At 46.4% G+C, this 20,936-nt stretch overlaps 1 protein-coding gene across 2 annotated transcripts in view; it reads right to left on the bottom strand.

Annotated features, from left to right (window-relative positions):
• The window catches only part of PUM2 (pumilio RNA binding family member 2), a 39,779-nt gene extending 20,137 nt beyond the window's left edge, over positions 1–19,642 (bottom strand). The window contains exons 1-9 of one of the 2 annotated variants that reach the window (XM_073674111.1): positions 19,476–19,642; positions 10,479–10,797; positions 8,287–8,355; positions 7,954–8,059; positions 5,258–5,445; positions 4,951–5,123; positions 4,531–4,801; positions 3,863–3,965; positions 1,146–1,265 (exon numbers count right to left, since the gene is read on the bottom strand). In XM_073674111.1, the coding sequence (XP_073530212.1) occupies positions 1,146–1,265; positions 3,863–3,965; positions 4,531–4,801; positions 4,951–5,123; positions 5,258–5,445; positions 7,954–8,059; positions 8,287–8,355; positions 10,479–10,784 (1,336 nt within the window). In that variant the 5' untranslated portion in view covers positions 10,785–10,797; positions 19,476–19,642. The remainder of the gene's footprint in view (positions 1–1,145; positions 1,266–3,862; positions 3,966–4,530; positions 4,802–4,950; positions 5,124–5,257; positions 5,446–7,953; positions 8,060–8,286; positions 8,356–10,478; positions 10,798–19,475) is intronic. The other variant, XM_073674112.1, reaches the window with a different exon arrangement.
• Positions 19,643–20,936: the final 1,294 nt, after the last annotated feature.

The raw sequence follows: 20,936 nt of genomic DNA, 5'->3' as shown, positions 1-20,936 counted from the left end.
CAGGCGGTCTCCGGCGCTGATCCCGCATCTTTCCTCGCACATGATGGCTGGTTTAACCAGTTGTGATGTGCAGGTGGATCGTTGAGTTAAATCCCACTGTCAATCTCCGACAGGAGGATAAAACACGCACCAGCTGGATGCACGTCACAAACCCCGCCCATCGGCGCCTTTGTGATGAGATCGGGGGGCGCCAATGGATTGTCATGACAGCCGGGAGTCTGCTGAAAACCCCCGTGTGCTGGTCATTGTGAATCTCCTGTGAACACCGATCGTGATTTATGAAATAATTACCGGTGCTGAAGCCCTGCTATGTATATCACAGGTGATCAGACGATCGCAGCTTTAAGTTCCCTATGGGGACTATTAAATAAATTGAATTAAAAAAAAAAAAAAGCAAAGTTCAAATCACAAAATAAAAAAAAATACACATTTCGTATCGCTGCATTTAGAAATATTCGATGCCTCAAAATATAAACTAATCAGATCGGTAAACAGCGTAACGAGAATTTTTTTTTTTTTTTTTTAGAAACCCCAGAATTACGGGTTTTTTTGGCCGCCGTAACACTGTAATAAAATACAATAATGGGCGATCAAAGCATCGGATCTACCCCAAAATGCTATCAATAAAAACGTCAACTCGGCGCGCAAAAAATAAACCCTCACCTAGCCCCAGATCCCGAAAAATAGCGACAAACACAAACTTTTTTTCATAAAAATTCTGTTTTTTTTTTTTTTACCACTTAAAAAAAAAAAACAAACAAACAAAAAAAAAAATACTATACATGTTTAGTTATCTGTGAACTCGTATTGACCTGCAGAATCATAATGGCAGGTCAGTTTTAAAGTATAGTGAACATGGAAATAAATAAACTCAAACAATTGTGAAATTGCACTCTTATTGTAATTTCACCGCACTTGGAATTTTTTCCAGGAAATCATATGTTAAAATCAATGGTGTTGCTCAAAAGTACAATTCGTCCAGCAAAAAAACAAGCCCTCACTCGGGAAAAAAAAAAAAAAAAAAAAGTTATGGCTCTTAGAAGGGGAGGAAAACACGAAAAAACGGCCATGGAATGAAGGGGTTAATAAAGGATTAGTCAGTGCACACTGCTGACTAATGCCATACCCGACATGCATGTACATACCTAAGGTTGCAGCAGCTGCAAGTCCGGCCGCAGTGTATGGATCGGTGCCAGGGTGAGCGGTGCTAATGATGTAGGGGTTTGGCACGAAGGCGGGTGCCAGGCCGGCGGAGAACACACCTGCTGGAGGACAAAGGAACCTTTATGAAAACGATGGAGCGCGAGAGAATAATCCGTACAAAAAGCAAAGAACAGATTAATCATACAGTAACCTCCATCTCTTACATCAGATGCAAGGTGCAAATGTATATAGAAATGTCAGAAAGGTGGGGGTCCGGGCTGCAGAGACTAGAGAGCTCCCATACACGGCGGTGGTGCCCGCAGGAGTCAGGCTGCATCTCCATCTGTGTTCTTATGTCTGACAACTGATGACAAAGTGATGCAATCTGTACTGATCAGACAAGAGGTCGCAGGCAACTTTTTTTTTTATAGAGAACCTGGACCGGTTCAACAACCAATGCATAGACAATCCCCTAGGAATTAATGTGAATCTGTTCCTGCATAATGACTGGCATATATATGTGGAGCCCGGCTCATTTAGACGTCCGGTTTTTGCACACGAGTGCTATCTGGGATTTTCACAGATCGCAGTCGTACCTGTGATAGTCCATGGGGCCATTCATATATCTGTGATCCAGAATATTGCAGAGGCATGTCCGATATGTGATCAAAATTGCTCATGCAAGTCAATGGCTGCGTGGATGAAAAAAAACAAAACAAAATGCACCGCACTGGGATAACGGAGTGCGGCCTGATTTTCACAGACTGTCAGAATGGAGACATTTTTTAAAAAAATGTCACCACGTAAGAGGAAATCGGATGACACTTGGAGCACACTTTGATCACAATGATTTTCTCATGAGAAATATAAAATATATATTATAATATAATTTTATTATAATATATATATAATAATAATTTATTTTATATTATAACACACATATAAAAAAAATATATATACACTGCTCAAAAAAATAAAGGGAACACTCAAATAACACATCTTAGATCTGAATGAATGAAATATTCTCATTGAATACTTTGTTCTGTACAAAGTTGAATGTGCGGACAACAAAATCACACAAAAAGCATCAATGGAAATCAAATTTATTAACCAATGGAGGCCTGGATTTGGAGTCACCCCCAAAAGTAAAGTGGAAAAACACACTACAGGCTGATCCAACTTTGATGTAATGTCCTTAAAACAAGTCAAAATGAGGCGCAGTATTGTGTGTGGCCTCCACGTGCCTGTATGACCTCCCTACAACGCCTGGGCATGCTTCTGATGAGGTTGCGGATGGTCTCCTGTGGGATCTCCTCCCAGACCTGGAGTAAAGCATCCGCCAACTCCTGGACAGTCTGTGGTGCAATGTGACGTTGGTGGATGGAGCGAGACATGATGTCCCAGATGTGCTCAATCGGATTCAGGTCTGGGGAACGGGCGGGCCAGTCCATAGCTTCAATGCCTTCATCTTGCAGGAACTGCTGACACACTCCAGCCACATGAGGTCTGGCATTGTCCTGCATTAGGAGGAACCCAGGGCCAACCGCACCAGCATATGGTCTCACAAGGGGTCTGAGGGTCTCATCTCGGTACCTAATGGCAGTCAGGCTACCTCTGGCGAGCACATGGAGGGCTGTGCGGCCCTCCAAAGAAAAGCCACCCCACACCATTACTGACCCACTGCCAAACCGCTCATGCTGAAGGATGCTGCAGGCAGCAGATCGCTCTCCACGGCGTCTCCAGACTCTGTCACGTCTGTCACATGAAAGCAGGTTCACACTGAGCACATCTGTGAAGAGCACAGGGCGCCGGTGGTGACTTTGCCAATCCTGGTGTTCTGTGGCAAATGCCAAGCGTCCTTCACGGTGTTGGGCTGTGAGCACAACCCCCATCTGTGGACGTTGGACCCTCATACCACCCTCATGGAGTCGGTTTCTAACCGTTTGTGCAGACACATGCACATTTGTGGCCTGCTGGAGGTCATTTTGCAGGGCTCTGGCAGTGCTCCTCCTGTTCCTTCCTCCTTGCACGAAGGCTGAGATAGCGGTCCTGCTGCTGGGTTGTTGCCCTCCTACGGCCCCCTCCATGTCTCCTGGTGTACTGGCCTGTCTCCTGGTAGTGCCTCCAGCCTCTGGACACTACGCTGACAGACACAGCAAACCTTGTCACAGCTCGTATTGATGTGCCATCCAGGATGAGCTGCACTACCTGAGCAACTTCTGTGGGTTGTAGAGTCCGTCTCATGCTACCATGAGTGTGAAAGCGCAACCAACATTCAAAAGTGACCAAAACATCAGCCAGAAAGCATTGGCACTGAGATGTGGTCTGTGGTCCCCACCTGCAGATCCACTACTTTATTGAGGGTGTCTGGATAATTGCCAATAATTTCCATCTATTGTCTATTTCATTTGAACAACAGCATGTGAAATTGATTGTCAATCAGTGTTGCTTCCTAAGTGGACAGTTTGATTTCACAGAAGTTTGATTTACTTGGAGTTATATTCTGTTGTTTAAGTGTTCCCTTTATTTTTTTGAGCAGTGTATATTGAATGTATATTAGAATAAATGTATTTATTTTATATTATAATATATTTATTTTATATTATAATGTTGTATGCCTGAACTGCCACTTTTGGGAATAGCTTATGCCTTATGTTGGCCTAGATGTATAGAGTAACATAGGACCACAGTATTTATATGATAAGAAGTGACCACGTACCGATGTGAGGCTGCTGCGCTGCCGCCAGCGCATATTGTTGTTGCTGCTGTTGCTGGGCTGCATTTAATTGCTGAACTGTTAATGCATTAGGCCTCTGGAAGAGCTATGGGGGGGGGGGGATAAAAATAAATAATTTGACAAAATTAAGACAAGGTAGTCCTGCATTGTATTGGTAAATTTTATAAGCCAAAGCAAAAAAACAAAACAAAACAAAAAAAAACAAAAACAAAAAAAAAACAAAAACACAATATGAATAAAGGGGTTTTCTGATTTTGAAAAACATTTGTCCCCCGGGTCCAGCGCTCACTTTCCCCCGCCACTGTTATTGTCTGCAGCGCTAAAACATTTGTCCCCCGGGTCCAGCGCTCACTTTCCCCCGCCACTGTTATTGTCTGCAGCGCTGACGTCATGTCAATAGCGCTGCAGCACATCAGTGACCTCAGCGTCTCGTGCAGTCAACTGGGGCAGAGTCGCTGAGCTCAGTTATTGGCAGCAGACATGATGTCAGCGCTGCAGACAATGACAGACACAAGGAGCAATGTCAACGACTCAGCATTGGACCTAGGGAGAGGAAGTAAGGCACTTTTTTTTTTTTTCACCTGAGGACAGGGGTATTCCGGATTAACCAATAATCAGACAATCAATATTTATAGCGCTGGAAAACAGACCTGCTGCTGGGTGTTATAGTCGAACAGCCCAACGCCACCTCCTGCGGAGTCCATTGGTAGCGGGTTCCCGGGGTAGTCAAACTGCAGTGAATCCAGACCAACATGTTCTATGCCGTCCAGGTTCTGTCCTTCTGGACCCCCAAATTCATCTGTGAGGGGCTTGTTGACCATCTGATTTGACAGCTGCCCTAACCCCTCAGTCACATTTTGGTTCTGGCCTATTCTATCTGCTATTTCTGTCGGAGAAGCTTGCCGGCTTCCTGGAGTGCGGCTGTGGACACATGAAAAAAATATCAGCGTCTTTAATCATGAAAAAAAAAATAAAAATACAGAAGCCACATACGAGGACATAAGTGATATCCGCTTGTTTTGACTCCATGTTTTCTAGTCATTCATTAACACAAAAACGTTGTCACTTACTTAAATTCCTTGCAGTCTGAATCGATCCCGTTGGGAAGTCCTCGGCCGTTTAATTTGGAGACTTCGTCCCCGTCGGCGGACATCAGGTCACGTTTCTTTTCTTCTTCAAATGGAGATGTTTTGCTTTTTTGATCAGCCTTCTCTGGTCCATCCAAATCGCAGTCTCTTACCCCCTGTAGATAAAAAGTGAAGATGGTGTGGCTAAATGTCAGATGGGGAAGAAATGTCTCAGCACCCAGACCCCTCACGAATGGAAACCTCTGAACTATCAATACTCAAGTCCTTATATCCGGCCCCCCACACTCACGTAGGCTCCTTTCCTGAATCTTGGGTCGAGTTTATCGGCAGGTGAAGAGCTCAGGACATATTCCACCATGCTCACTCCCAAGCCGCCGCTTTCGGAGCGTGGAGACAGCACCGAGTTGACATCGTGATTTCCCTGAAAGCCGTGTCCGGGTCTCCTCTGCACCATGATGGGCTGCGACATGGAATGGTCTACGAGAGAACGAATTGTAAAAACATCGAAAATTAAAAGCATGTCGGATTCCCACGGCCCACCCATGGGATTGGACATTTATGTACAGTGGTGGCCAAAAGTATTGGCACCCCTACAATTCTGTCAGATAATACTCAGTTTCTTCCTGAAAATGATTGCAATCACAAATTCTTTGGTCTTATTATCTTCATTTAATTTGCAAGGAAAAAACACAAAAGAGAATGAATCAAAAATCAAATCATTGATCATTTCACACAAAACTCCAAAAATGGGCCAGACAAAAGTATTGGCACCCTCAGCCTAATACTTGGTTGCACAACCTTTAGCCAAAATAACTGCGAACAACCGCTTCCGGTAGCCATCAATGAGTTTCTTACAATGCTCTGCTGGAATTGTAGACCATTCTTCTTTGGCAAACTGCTCCAGGTCCCTGATATTTGAAGGGTGCCTTCTCCAAACTGCCATTTTGAGATCTCTCCACAGGTGTTCTATGGGATTCAGGTCTGGCCTCATTGCTGGCCACCTTAGAAGTCTCCAGTGATTTCTCTAAAACCATTTTATAGTGCTTTTGGAAGTGTGTTTTGGGTCATTGTCCTGTTGGAAGACCCATGACCTCTGAGGGAGACCCAGCTTTCTCACACTGGGCCCTACATTATGCTGCAAAATTTGTTGGTAGTCTTCAGAATTCATAATGCCATGCACACGGTCAAGCAGTCCAGTGCCAGAAGCAGCAAAGCAACCCCAAAACATCAGGGAACCTCCGCCATGTTTGACTGTAGGGACCGTGTTCTTTTCTTTGAATGCCTCTTTTTTTTTCCTGTACACTCTATGTTGATGCTTTTTCCCAAAAAGCTCTACTTTTGTCTAATCTGACCAGAAAACATTCTTCCAAAACATTTTAGGCTTTCTCAGGTAAGTTTTGGCAAACTCCAGCCTGGCTTTTTTATGTCTCGGGGTAAGAAGTGGGGTTTTCCTGTGTATCCTACCATACACTCCCTTTTCATTCAGACGCCGACGGATAGTACGGGTTGACACTGTTGTACCCTCGGACGGCAGGGCAGCTTGAACTTGTTTGGATGTTAGTCGACGTTCTTTATCCACCATCCGCACAATCTCGCGTTGAAATCTCTCGTCAATTTTTCTTTTCTGTCCACATCTAGGGAGGCTAGCCACAGTGCCATGGGCTTTAAACTTCTTGATGACACTGCGCAGGAAGACACAGGAACATTCAGGTCTTTGGAGATGGACTTGTAGCCTTGAGATTGCTCATGCTTCCTCACAATTTGGTTTCTCAAGTCCTCAGACAGTTCTTTGGTCTTCTTTCTTTTCTCCATGCTCAATGTGGTACACACAAGGACACAGGACAGAGGTTGAGTCAACTTTAATCCATGTTAACTGGCTGCAAGTGTGATTTAGTTATTGCCAACACCTGTTAGGTGCCACAGGTAAGTTACAGGTGCTGTTAATTACACGAATTAGAGAAGCATCACATGATTTTTCAAACAGTGCCAATACTTTTGTCCACCCCCTTTTTTAGGTTTGGTGTGGAATTATATCCAATTTGGCTTTAGGACAATTCTTTTTGTGTTTTTTCATTGAAGACAAATTAAATGAAGATAATAATGCCAAAGAATTTGTGATTGCAATCATTTTCAGGAAGAAACTGAGTATTATCTGACAGAATTGCAGGGGTGCCAATACTTTTGGCCACCACGGTATACAAGTAGTGAACAACCCCTTAGAAAGATTGACATTTTTATTTTATTTTTTGTTCAGCATGGAAAGTTACGAGTGTTACTAATTAACTTACATGACACTATTTGGCTTCTTCCCTGTTAGAAATACGATTAGGAGTGGTTCCCTCCAGCCTTGTACAACATCCGCACTGCCTCTCCGGCAAGGTAACGCCGTCTCCTGTATTTTCTGGCATCGCACTAGAAGTGAGACGCACTGGTACAGCAGGAACAATGAGTAAACGGAAGATGTGCTCCTCTTTGACGGCTATAACAGAGACTCTCGCTGCTAGTGTGATGCCAGAAAGCAAGAGATGGCGTTACCTTGCCGGGGAGGAAGAGCCCGGACACCAATTACATACAAGGAGTATGGATGTTACACAAAGCTTGGGGTTTGGAGGCCTATCTGATCAGGAAACAGGGCAAATTGCCTAAACTCACAACTTTATGCACTGGACAAAATAATACAAACAATAAAATTGCATTAGGCTTGTCTATAACACAGAAGACTACTTCCTGTGTCGGCAAGTCATGGATGCTCTGTGAAGGGAGTTGGCTGGCATCAATAGCCAAGTCAGCCCCCTTCACACATACAGGAACGATGACTTGCTGACCCAGGAAACTCTTCACAAGCCTAAGGTGAAGTGGTCTGGAACAAGCATCCTGGGACCAGCCAAATTTCTGGAGATATGGGGCACATTCGTAAATCCAAATATATTAGTAAGATGTATTTATATAGAGTTTTTATTATCACATTTGCATTAAAGTACTTACGAGACGCTCCCCACGTATTCTCTCGCCATTCGTCTGGAAGGAACATCCCTTTCTGTCCATCTTTGGCCGGGTCTTCAGGCTCCCAAAACTTTTTGGCCGGCAGAAGCTTTAATAAGAAAAGAGATGAGATTCGGACAACCGTGAGAGCGAATGAAGAGGCGGGCCCTTTATAGAAAAGTTCATTCTGACTTTGCAGCATTTGTGACGTGACTGTGTATACCCAATAAAACATGAGGGCAGGGTGTGAATACTTTCTGAGCGGTACATGCACAATACACAAGAAACGAGACAGGAGAAGATGGTGCACATCCACATAACGAGCACAGCCGTTACCTCGCCCATTCCTCGAGATTCTAACGCCAGCGCCTGGAAGTCGTGATTCATGTCGTCTGCAGACCTCACCTAGAGGCAAGAAACACGGCTGTAACCACCCAGAAATCCTGTCCAGACCCATAACCTTCACCAAACCCCAGCAAAATGAGCACAGGAGAGCCGGCAGGAACTGTCTGGGGCCGGAGATCTGTGATGTTCACTTTACTGCACCACTTTGTCATAACGGAGGGTTTTACATGACACCGGAGGTAAAGAAGGGGATTTTGAGAGTTTATTTTACATGTTGTGAATACATGACTGAAACGGGATGTCAAAAGTTAGAAGCAAATCCAAGAGGTGGCGGTGCGACCCAAGAACTGAACCAGGCTGGCCTTACTGGGACTCTCCATTTAAAGGGGTCCTCCAGTCTTAGGACGTGCAGCCACCACATGCTGATCAGGCCCCTTTTGGCATTTTCTATGAACAGCGCCATTGCAGGGAAATTACATTCAGCCCAAATTTTAGCATTTTCGGTATGTTCAGGTGACTAAATAAGTGTTTGTAAGAACTTCTTCCCCACTACCATCCCTTGTAAACACACCGGCCATCACCCTCCTGTGTATCGGCCCATCGTTAATCATTAAGTGATGGCTCTGTTCCCATTGGCCTAGTGCCCAGGCGGCATTGGGGAAGTGCAGGTATTTTTTTGGTTTTAAATATTAACAAGTGACCTGAAAATTACTTTTCTTCACATTAAACCAATATGTGCTCCACATAACCCCCTTTTTCCTGTTTCTCCAGTGGGTTGCCCTTCTACCCCACCTAGGAAGAAAATTTTCCTTTGCTTTGTCATTGCCGTTAACATTTGCCCTTAATGTTGTCCTCCAGCATGACGTCTGCACAGATTGGGAGCGCGCGTCGGTGCAGCCGTGCGCTTTTGTTGAGCTGTCGGCACACACTCGTGAGATCACTGGCAGCTAAAGCAGGCCCCCTCTGATTGCTTGTGCTACACGTATGGCCGGCAGGGAAGGAAGCGGCCGGAATCTATCAGGAGAGATGAGCCAATTGGTTGGCAGGATCATGGTGCGGCAGCCCAGTCAGTATCCCATCGCTCTGCAAACCAGCTTCTACCTGGCAATTCCCGATGCGTCTTCTGATCGGTAGATCTGGCGTAACATCAACTCTGCCCCCATTATTCTCATGTTTTTCCATAACTGTATAATCGTTAGTACAGATCATCTATTTTTCTATATTTCGACCCTTCATTCTAGCAATTTATGGGCATCTCAGTGGTCAGACCTCTTCTCTTGCCCCACAGAAAACCATAATTGTTACGTGCCACTTGTGTTTTTAATGGGTTTATTCATGCCGTAAGACCCAGTAGTGACCGGATTGTTGACAATCTCCGTGCAGGACATGTTCGGGATCTCCACATTTCTGCGCCATCACACGGAGGAGAGGATGAGACTCATCCTAAGCAAAACTGAAAATTCACTACTGCAGGGAACTTTGTGAACCCCCCCCTACAATGTCCCCATAAAACCCCCTACTGATGTCATGTGAGGTTTGTGAAGCCTCTGGTTTTGCACCTTCCCATAAACACGAAAGGACACCCGATCATCACCACCTCATTCCAAAATGACGGATGTCAACCCTAAATTTTAATTTTTATGCTTTATCTTTTCTTCTTCTTCCAAAATCCACATTTGTTTTTTTTTCCCTCCATTGACATCTCCGTATAAGGGTTTGTTTTTTCGCCAGGCATTGCTCCCTGGGAAAAATGTATGCAGATTAATTGCCCCTCCTGGAATAGCCCCCGCTCTGAATAGACGACAGGAAGTGGGAAAACAGCCTTCTGGATGGATTTTTGGAGAAAGTTTAAATTTGACTCAAACACTGACATTTTGGGTAGCCAAAAAGGCAAATTTCTAATGATCCATCAGAAACAGGGTCTTAAAGGGGTTCATTACTTTGATATTAGGGCAGGTCAGTAGGAGTCTGACATTCGGCGCTCTCAAGATCAGTGGAATAGGAGCATAGCTGTAGTGTTCCTCAATGGCCACCATACAGAAAATGTAGCAGAGCTGATCGGTGGGGGTGATGGGTGTCAGCCCCCCCACTGATCTTATAACAACGACCTCTCATCAGTGAAAAACCCCTTTAATAATCGCAATACCACATAATAAGGCAAAGATGCAAGTAACCGAACTTACTGAAGCCTCCACGCTGTCTCCTGTCGGCCAGCGGTGCTTGTTTGTGTAGCCGTTCACCTGTTCTCCCGCTTGCCTCTGGAAGAAATATCCCACTGTGGCATCGTCCTGAGAGCGGCCGCTCAGAGGCACCGGGCCCCCGGCTGCCCCAGGAGGAATGGCATGTGGGTGATTTCCAATGGGCCCCGATCGTGCTCCTCCGGAGGAAATCCCGACCCCCAGTGCCTCCGGCCCATTGCTTGCATGCATTATCCCACGGGTCTCTTGCCAAGCCACTTCATTCATGCCTACAGCGCATGGGATGTTCATTCCACATAGGCACCTACAGAAACAAAGAAAAAAAAGAATTAGAGGACGGATGATGCATGCAAAACAAAAACAAACAAGAAACAATGGTCTATTACTAACTCAGTCTTCCCATAAAGCAGTAACAAAGGAGAGATATTCCCCTAGAGGCTGATTTTAGTGTAAAGGGTCACTCCCATCTTCACTGATGGATAGTCCGATAGAGCTTGTAAAAACAAGCACTTTTGCAATTTACAGCTTGTTAAAATTTTCATCCGTTCTTCAGATAAACACTTTTTTTGTTTGTTTACAGCTCGTTTCCTAGGAGACCGACCACAGCTACCGTCTTGGAATTCCGTTTGGAATTCGAAGGGAACTGCGCGACCTCTGGCTGCAAAACAGCGCTTACAAGTTCAATCATCATAGTAATAAAAAGCTTGCAAGCACTGCTGTCTAGCAGTGGTGGTCTGTCTCCAAGGCAACAAGCTGTAAATAAAGTGTTAACATCTTAAGAAATGGTTGAAAATTAAGCACAAATTGCTTGTATTTATAAGCGCTGACAACGTCCAGTTATGAAGGTGGGAAAAACCCTTTAAAAAGGGGATTTTCATCCATTTTTGAGATGTGGCCACAAAGAAAGGATGATGTTAAAGAAGAATTAATTTCGGCCTCCACCCGAAACTAAAGTGATGACGTCACTGATCAGCTGCAGCCCTGTATGGGCCGCGACTTCGTGAACAACCATGAGTCTCCTGGCCCCAAACCTAACCGCCTGATAAGCGCATATGAAGCTGTTGTGACCTGCGGTCAGACCCCTACACGGACCAGGACACCATCAATTCCAATACTGGCCGAGACCACCACTTATCTCGGGTGTTTGGAGAAGTATTACTTTATTTTTACACTGACCTCCTTCCCTGCAGACACTTTTGCAAAAGTCATGGAAAAGCCCTTCAAAAGGGCCTGAAACATCTCTCCATCCTACTCTAATAAGCACCGACCAGACATCAACGATTTTAGGCAAGGACGGCCATCATCCACCACCACTTGCCATAAATGATCGGCTTTAGGGCGGGAGGGGAAGGCAATACCGGCTCTGAATATTCCATTTTCCAATAAGAAAAAAAAAAAAAAAGAGAGTACAGACAATCCGGATACACAGGTGAACAGAAAACAAAGGAGCGAAATATGTGTCCGGACACGCCGGAGTCGCTCTTACTGCGCGGCACATACCATCAGCCCAACGGAGATGTTATCACCAGACATCAAGCCGTGTTATCTGACGGCACAGGAAAGAAATCCTTCACTGGAGGAGGAATCGCTCCCAACGGGGTCTCATCCACACAAGGCAGCAAGATCTGACATGTCCAAGCCACCATACCACCCCACATACTCAACCCCCGACAACGCTTCTGACCAGAGCGGGCCACGGATATTACGTAGCCCTAAGCCTAGTAGTCACGCCATTAGTCGTACGACCAACTCCAATCCTGACCGATTAACCCGAGATCAGAGGTCAAAAAGTGAGTTTACAAGAGTTTTCTAATCGTTGGAAGAAGAATTACGACAGGTAACACCAATCACAATAGACAATGTAAACAGCTCACCTGCTCCCCCTCCCTGCTTAGTGACCTTTGCACACGTTCATTAGATGCTTTAGTACAAAAGATAAGGTCGGCATCTGACCATTGTGGTTGACATACATGCGTTACCACCCCCCTCAAGAAATTATAATATATTATATATATATATATATATATATATATATATATATATATATATATATATATATATATATATATATATATATATATATATATATATTACATATTTAAATTCCCAGTGGTGTGAAAATTGCAAAATTTCTAGTTATTTTTAATACAGATTGTATAAAAGAAAAAAAAATCCCCATCAATAAAAACAGCAGCTAAAGGCGCAAAAAACAAGGTTACTGGAAAATGGCAATGTATGCATTTTTTTTTTTTTTTTATACCATGCACAAATTTTTTATTTTTTTCACCTGTTATAAAAATAAAACTACGTGCTCTGTAATCATATTGCCAGGGGCTTTTTTGCATATTGAATGCTGTAAAAAAAACAACAAAAAAAAACCCCCACACAATTGCAGAACTGCGCTTTTTTATTGTATTTTATTCTTTTATTTTTCAAATGCGCACATGATGAAGTGAATGATGTCATTCAGAAATACAACTTGCCCCGCAAAAAAAAAAAAAAAAAAAAAAAAAAAAAAGAGATGACATAATGGGATGTGCAGTACAAGGAGACAAAGGTGCCTCGCTGTGGAGGTATCGGGGGTGCGGAGCCCTGCGGCTAGGGTGACATTATCACCCCTGGGGAATCCGGGACTTGCTATTTTGGGCCGTGCTCTGACATCAACAAAGCGACGTCTTGGAGCGGCTTTCTAACACGCGTCCTCCGTGCACAGGTCGTTATCCACCAGCCCCTTCTTACATGGGGGCTCCTGTATCCAGCCCCGCACTGTGACCGGTGCACAGGGAGCATTGCTGTGGCCGCTGTCTGCACCGAGCAGTCAGCCCCCTCCGGTGTCTCTGTACGAGAAGATGAAAGGTGTCTGCAGCTCAATGGCTCATTTAGAGAAGGAAGAAGCCGGGCTTGTTTGCACTCACCTCCTATAAAGCACCATCAGGGTGAGAGGAGTAAAGAAAGATCTGCAGTCCGGAAGGAGACCATAAACAATGTGCATCCCGTATACCATGTATGGCTGCCCCGGGCATTACTGCAGGCATAGTGCGGGGCAATGCCATAACAATGCCCACCCCCAATAGAGAAATATAGGAGTAGGGGCTGAACACATTCCATTTACAATAGGTGATGTCACAGCTCACCTCCTCCTCCTGTACAATGACTGATAACACAGGATCCACCATTCACAATAGGTGATATCATAGCTCACCTCCTCCTCCTCCTGTACAATGATAGATAACACCTCTATATACAGTAGATAACACAGGATCCACCAATCACAATTCATTTAGGCTGGGTTTGAACAGTCATTTTTTGCTGACAGATTTCCTTTACCTTCAGGCAGTCATTGCTCAATGTGCATGAAGGTCAGGACAGCGGAGGAGCAGTGACGTCTTCGGGCTTACTTTACACACGGATATTGATTTCTACAGATTAGGAGACCGAAAGATGGAGGCAGTGAATGGAGACTGCAGCAGAGGAAATAGTGACGCACCTGCACGGCCGATTCACCAAGACCGGTGCTGATCACCAGTGTGCTGGAGTCAGACGCTCCCAAATCATGAAGAGGTGCATGTCTATGTTCTAGACATTGGTGAGGGTCCCAAGACCCCCCACAGGACTCCTAAACCACTTGATAGATGTGCACAGATTTGACCCGACTTCCTACGGTCCGTGCAGAGCGGAGCTCCCGCTCCCTGAGCAGTGCACATCAATCATTTCGTGCAATCGACGGTGGTCTCAGGACCAGCCACCCCCACCCCCACGATCTGTAGGACCTAGGTCCTGAAAAGCTTAAGATTTGCTTGCTTGGTTCAAATAAAGTCACAGACATCTGGAAAATCCATCACCCATCCCAGACGACCAGGCGGATTCTGCCGTCCCTGCTTTGCACTGCAGCTCTGCTTGCTCAAATTAGCAAATCACTAAAAGGTCGCGAGGATATGGGTGATTGCAGCAAAATAAAAAAATTAGATCACTGCCAGATATACGTGGGGAGAGGGCTTAGAAACATACCCTAATAATGGGGAGGGGGGAGATGACGCTCAGAAAGTCACCTGTTTCTACAAGTTCTTACTTTCGGGCTACAGAAGAATGAGGAGTGAAAGTAGTTTACACCCTGAATGGCGCAGATCACAACCTTTCAGATCTGCTTTATAGCCAGATGGGAGGAAGTGAGGCAGAACCTCTGGCCACCAGAGAAAGAGCTGACGAAGGTGAAGTTCCCATTACACAACCGCGGCCGGCAAGAAACAGCCGCCATGTGCACACAGGGACAGACTGCAACAACCCTGCAAGCCGCGGGATCTGACGCTCTACAGCTGCCATAAAACCACAGCAAAACAGATATAAAAAGGACAGCGCAAACCACAAGGGACGCTGCCCGAGGAGGCGGCAGACAAGGGACGCTGCCCGAGGAGGCGGCAGACAAGGGACGCTGCCCGAGGATCTTGGGAAAGTTATGAAATGTCCTATAAATGTCTGTCCTATTCCTGATCTAAGGGTCTAGACTATTAGCTGAGATGAATCTGTGCTACAGTAAATTTATCACTTACAAATGAGCCATGTATGAGGGAGTCGGAGTCGTGGAGTCGGAGGTTTGGCTTACAGACTCCACAGCCCTGTAAAAAAGGGGATCTGATGCCACTATGTCCTCATCAATGTCAGTTCAGGGTCAGACGAGCACAAAAAGTCGTCCAATTTTCATCCATATTGATATCCGTGTGGCGGCTGCGTGTCTGTACTTTTCACATGGACACTTGATCCATGTGAAAATAAAAAAACAAAAAAAAACAAAAACTGATCAGCCCTACTGATTTACATTGGTCAGAGTGCGGAGGAGGAAGGAAGAATTACACTCATTGTCTCCTCCACACAATTAGCCACCTAGGTAAAAGTAATCTAAGGCTGTGTGCCCACGTAGCATTTTTCAAGCGTATATGCTGCGGAATTTCCGCAGCGTAAACGCTTGAAAAACGCATGTATATCCGCACCCCATGTTCCCCAATGGGATTCCGCAAGTTCTATGCACATGCTGCGGATTTTTCCGCAACGTTTATGCCGCGTTCAAAAATCCGCAGCATGTCATTTAATTTTGCGTTTCCGCAAGCGGAATTGCCTTTGTCAAATGCATAAAAAACGCAAGGCAATTCCGCATATGGAAAACGCGTGATAAACGCGCGAAAAATGCGCGATAAACGCGTGCGGAGTTCCGCATGCGTTTTTCCGGGAGAGAACTTGCATTTATGCAGCAGAAATTTTCTGCTTCATAAATGCAACGTGGGCACATAGCCTAAAAAGTGACTATCAGCTTTTAGTTTTCTAGCTCCAGACAAGTGGAGGGACCGGGGTGCTCTGCCCAGGCCGGGAGGTCAGCCGGCCGCCCCGGCCTACCCCGGATCGCATTATACTAGGTTTGTTTCATCATTTGGCCCATTGCTCACGAGTGTAAGAAGCAGTAAAAGCAAAGAAGACAAAAAACAAAGAAAAACACGAGAGGTGCAGGGCAAATACTCTCCTCTCTGCCCAATTACACACCCGCTCCCCTCCTCACAGACACCACCATGTAATGGAAAATGTGTATTTTCAGATCTTCCTTGAATGCCTGACATATCCCCGAAGCCAGGTGACCAGAAGTCAAGAGAACGTAAAAAAGAGGCAAATAAATGTAACGACTGTATAACAGGATGACTGCCGGGAATAACCATATACTCACGAGGGGCAGCAACGTATCAAACCCTCTGGGGGAGGAAGGAAAAAAAAAGTATTGATCCGGCGGTTTGCATGGATCGCTGTCACTATGTGCAATCCTTGGCATAAATACAGAGAGCCGCAGCTAAATGTGCACGGTGCACCATTACTGCCAATATGACTACGCTTTGTGCCTAGAGAATACACTGCAGATTTTTACCCTGATCCACAGCAAAACAAGCAGATTCTTCCTGCCATCATTAAAATACCTACAGGATTCTTGTGTGGATAGAAAATCCACAGCAACAAAAAAGTAAAACACCGTTGACAGCGATGCAGAAAAGCGGCGGAGCTTCCACATATTCGACCTCATTCATTGTAGGTGGAATCCACAGCGCCGGACAATTTACGCTGCGGATTTCTTGAGCAGCCTTTGGAGGGGATTTTGTGAAAGCTGCTGCTTTAATACGCAGGGGATTTTCTGTGTGCAATTCAGCAGTATCTTTAGTGATAATGTCACCTTCTTAAGAGCACAGAAATGCTCACAGAGGAAGCAACAACCAAAAGTAAGAAAATAATGCAACACTGGCTCTGCTGGTTGAGGCAAACTTTCGGGCCTATGGTAAGGCCACGTTCACATGTCCAGTAATCATCAGTTAGAACCAATCCAGCAGCAATCCGGCGTTAACCAAAAAAAGTTGTGCAGACAACTTTTTCTGACTAGCTAAAAAAAAAAAAAAAGAAAAACTGGTTTCAACTGGATCCATTTTTTTTTTACATTGAAGTCTATGGAAAACTTCCTACGGACACACTAGCTTTGTTCAGGATTTAGTTAGTACTTAAAGGGGTTGTCCAGGCTTAAGGGTACAAATCTGCAGTAACTATGTGACTGCAGACTTGTGAATCCTCATAGCATGCAGTATCAGGACCGGGAGGCCGCAACTACGCAGTTTGCATACATGCAGTCACATGCAGACTAGACGTGCGCAGCCTCGCTCAATCCACGTAGCCGCGTGCCGACTAGACGTGCGCAGCCTCGCTCAATCCACGCAGTCGCGTGCCGACTAGACGTGCGCAGCCTCGCTCAATCCACGCAGTCGCGTGCCGACTAGACGTGCGCAGCCTCGCTCAATCCACGCAGTCGCGTGCCGACTAGACGTGCGCAGCCTCGCTCAATCCACGCAGTCGCGTGCCGACTAGACGTGCGCAGCCTCGCTCAATCCATACAGTCGCGTGCCGACTAGACGTGCGCAGCCTCGCTCAATCCACGCAGTCGCGTGCCGACTAGACGTGCGCAGCCTCGCTCAATCCACGCAGTCGCATGCCGACTAGACGTGCGCAGCCTCGCTCAATCCATGCAGTCGCATGCCGACTAGACGTGCAGTCTCGCTCAATCCATACAGTCACGTGCCGACTAGACGTACGCAGCCTCACTCAATACAAAAAAAATAAACATAAGTGGTTGGTTTTGCAATGATTGGGATTGACTTGAGACTCAAGTTTCCAGGTCATTTTTACAGCAGCACAATGAAAGCTGGAAAAACAAAAGCCAAAGCACAATGGCGGCATTGCTTTTCTTTTGCAATTTCATCGCAGGTAGAACAGGTTTTTTTTTTTCAATTTTTCAGTACATTATATGATAAAATGAGTGGAGTCATACAAAACTACAACTCGTCCTGCAAAACACTAGCAATCATATATATATTGCATTTTTCTTTTTGCCAGCATGCTGCTGTATGGAGGTTTTATTTTCGGTTTGTTCAGCAGGGTTCTATATATATAAAAAAAATCTGAAAAAGTATTAAAAAATTGTAAACATTGTTTTTGTTGTTGTTGCGCATATGAAGGCCTGAGAGTGGTCACTGACCTGTCAGAAACTACAACTCCCAGCATGCCTGAGCAGACGCAGGTCACGAGGGCATGCTGGGAGCACGGCCTCACCAGCTCTGCTCAGGGAGCGTTCTTCGCACAGGAAGGCGGAGGATGAATACTCTTCCTGAGCATTGTTTACTCAGCGTACACCGCTGTGATGTGACCAAGCCGTCTTCAGCCACAGGAATGTGCCCGACATTGTAGGACGCGGCCGCCTGCTCTCTAGTTGGATCCGATTGTAGGAAAGCTGGGTAACGATAAACCGGCCTTCATTATGCTTTCCCAGACTCCAGAATGTCTGCAGTATTATACTGTCTGCTACCGCAAAAGCTAGGTTTGGTAATTAGGGGCCTGGACGCCCCCCGTGGAGCGAGGCCGGAAGGGGTGCACCATAAGCTCATTATCTGTGCATCATCTACTACAACCCTCATCATTGAGTGACATTGGGAGTATGATGGTCGGCCGGGGTCACGTCAGAGGGTCCAAAAGTGACCTCAAATGCAGAAAAAAGGAGCCAAGAGTCAAAGCCGAACTGGTCAGAACTGTTCTGTCACTGCGCAGTTGGGTCAAAATCAGAGGATGACACCTAGAGACGTGACCTCCCTGCTGGACCTGATGAGGCGACTCCGCAAGAGACAGGGAACGGTGCCCCCCACCTTCCATCTCCTCGGTGGCAGAAGGCCCCCTTCCTTTCCCACTATCTTCCCCATGCCAGAAGACCCCCTTTCCTACCCGCCACCGCCCCGGTGGCACGAGACCCCCAACCCGCCACCGCCATCTCCCCGGTGGCGCGAGACCCCCAACCCCATCTCCCCAGTGGCGCGAGACCCCCAACCCCATCTCCCCAGTGGCGCGAGACCCCCAACCCCATCTCCCCAGTGGCGCGAGACCCCCAACCCCATCTCCCCAGTGGCGCGAGACCCCCCCCCCCCTTCGCCCACTACTACAATCTCCCTGATGGCAGGAGACGCTCTACCCACCACCACTATCTCCCTAATGGTTGGAGACCGCCATATCATCTCCATCTCCCCAGTGGCAGAAGACCACTTTCCCCCACCACTATCTCCTCTACCCAGTGCCCACAGACCACTGCATTTTCTCCCTGGTGCCAGAGGACCCCCTTCCCCCTCCCACCACCAGTACAGCCCCTTTCCCCTGCCCCTCGCCCCCGGCTCCCTCCCCGCAGATGCCATGCTGCTGCCACCTCCGGCCACACAGGATTAATGGCAGCCGCTGAACAATGGCCGGTAATGGCCGCACTGCCCTCCTCCTCGTGCAGGCCCTGCTCAGCCCCTCCAGGCCGTGCACCCTCCCGGGCTCCAGCACACACCACCAGCCGGGCCCCCTCCCGACATGCCAGGCCCGAGTGCGGCCTACCCCGTCCTGCCCAATCCCCGGCCTCCCGTACCCTGCGCGCCGCTCACTCACCTCCTGGTTCGGTGACCGCTCCAGAGCGAGGCTCGGGCCGCATAGACGGAGCGGGGAAGCTGCTGGAGGCCCGGAGTCACTGCAACATGGCGAGGAGGAGAGCGGCGGCCGAGCAGCTACTACTACACCTCCTGCTGCGCCTGCGCACTGCAGCCTGGGAGACGGAGGAGGAGGAGGAGGCTCCTGACTGCAGCCTCCACCTGCGGCCTCACCACCTCCTCCTCCTCCTCCTGCCGGCCGGAGACGTCACTGCCGGCACCAGAGACCCCCACTGCCGGCAACCAGAGACCCGAGCACGACCCTGAGGGGCTTGTACTGCAGGCGGCTTCCATTATGGATTTATGGGGAAACTGCTTGAAATGCAACTCCCTTATGCAATCTTCCTAAAAAAAAAGAAAAGCCTTGGGAAACTCTTCCTATTCATTTCTTTGAATCTTTTTTGTTGGCTTTCTGTAACTGAGCGGAAACTCTCGAGTTTTTGAGGAGGATTTTTGGAAGAGTTTCCGCTCAATGTCGCATCAAAAACCCAGCAAAAAAAAGTCTGTGAATGCGCCCCTGCTGTTCATAGGAGGAGGAGGAGGTTTTTTTTTAGCATTTTTATTTTCTAAAGAGGTTTTGAAAAAAACATCTGATGTAAAAAACGAAAGCTGGCACTTCTGTGAAGCGGATCCTGATGGAAACGCTCCAAGAAGGCGGCAAAAACCGCTACAGAGAAAAAACCTTTTCACCTTATGTGCACATGACGTCTTATTTTCGACAAGTTTATCTTTGGTGAAGAAGCCTCAGGAGCACTGCGGCAGTTTATTCATTCATTTTGCAGGATCCTCCGGATAATACCGTCACGTGCACATACCCTGAAAGCTGCTTCAGGAAGACAACCCCCCCAAAAAAAAAGAAAAAAAAATTTCCTCAAGCGGAAATGAGTTGGGTTTTGCACAATTCAAAAAACTCTGTGAATCTCGCCTCTAGGGTACGATCACGCTGAGTTTTTTTAAGCAGAAAGTGGCTTTGTTCACATGATGTCTTTAAACACAAGTGAACTCAATGAGTTTTTCAAGCAGAAGATTCTTCAGGAAACACTGACATTTTTTCCCTGAATCGTCTTTAGTGTCGTTTTTTTTCAGACTTTTCCTTAGCGTTTGTTTTTCAGCCTTTTCGTTAGCGTTTTTTTCCAGCCTTTTCCTTAGCATTTTTTTTGAGCCTTTTCCTTAGCATTTTTTTTCAGCCTTTTCCTTAGCAATTTTTTTTCAGCCTTTTCCTTAGCGTTCCTTTTCCAGCCTTTTCGTTAGCGTTTTTTTTCCAGCCTTTTCCTTAGCATTTTTTTTTTCGCCTTTTCCTTTGCTTTTTTTTTTCAGCCTTTTCCTTAGCGTTTTTTTTCCAGCCTTTTCCTTAACATTTTTTTCAGCCTTTTCCTTAGCGTTTTTTTTTCCAGCCTTTTCCTTAGCGTTTTTTTCCTTAGCG

This window comes from Phyllobates terribilis, unplaced genomic scaffold, assembly GCF_046119375.1.
Source record: "Phyllobates terribilis strain yellow unplaced genomic scaffold, ASM4611937v1 Scaffold_3__8_contigs__length_932513732, whole genome shotgun sequence".
Classification (NCBI taxonomy): domain Eukaryota; kingdom Metazoa; phylum Chordata; class Amphibia; order Anura; family Dendrobatidae; genus Phyllobates; species Phyllobates terribilis.
This window is presented reverse-complemented; position numbering and strand designations above follow the sequence as displayed.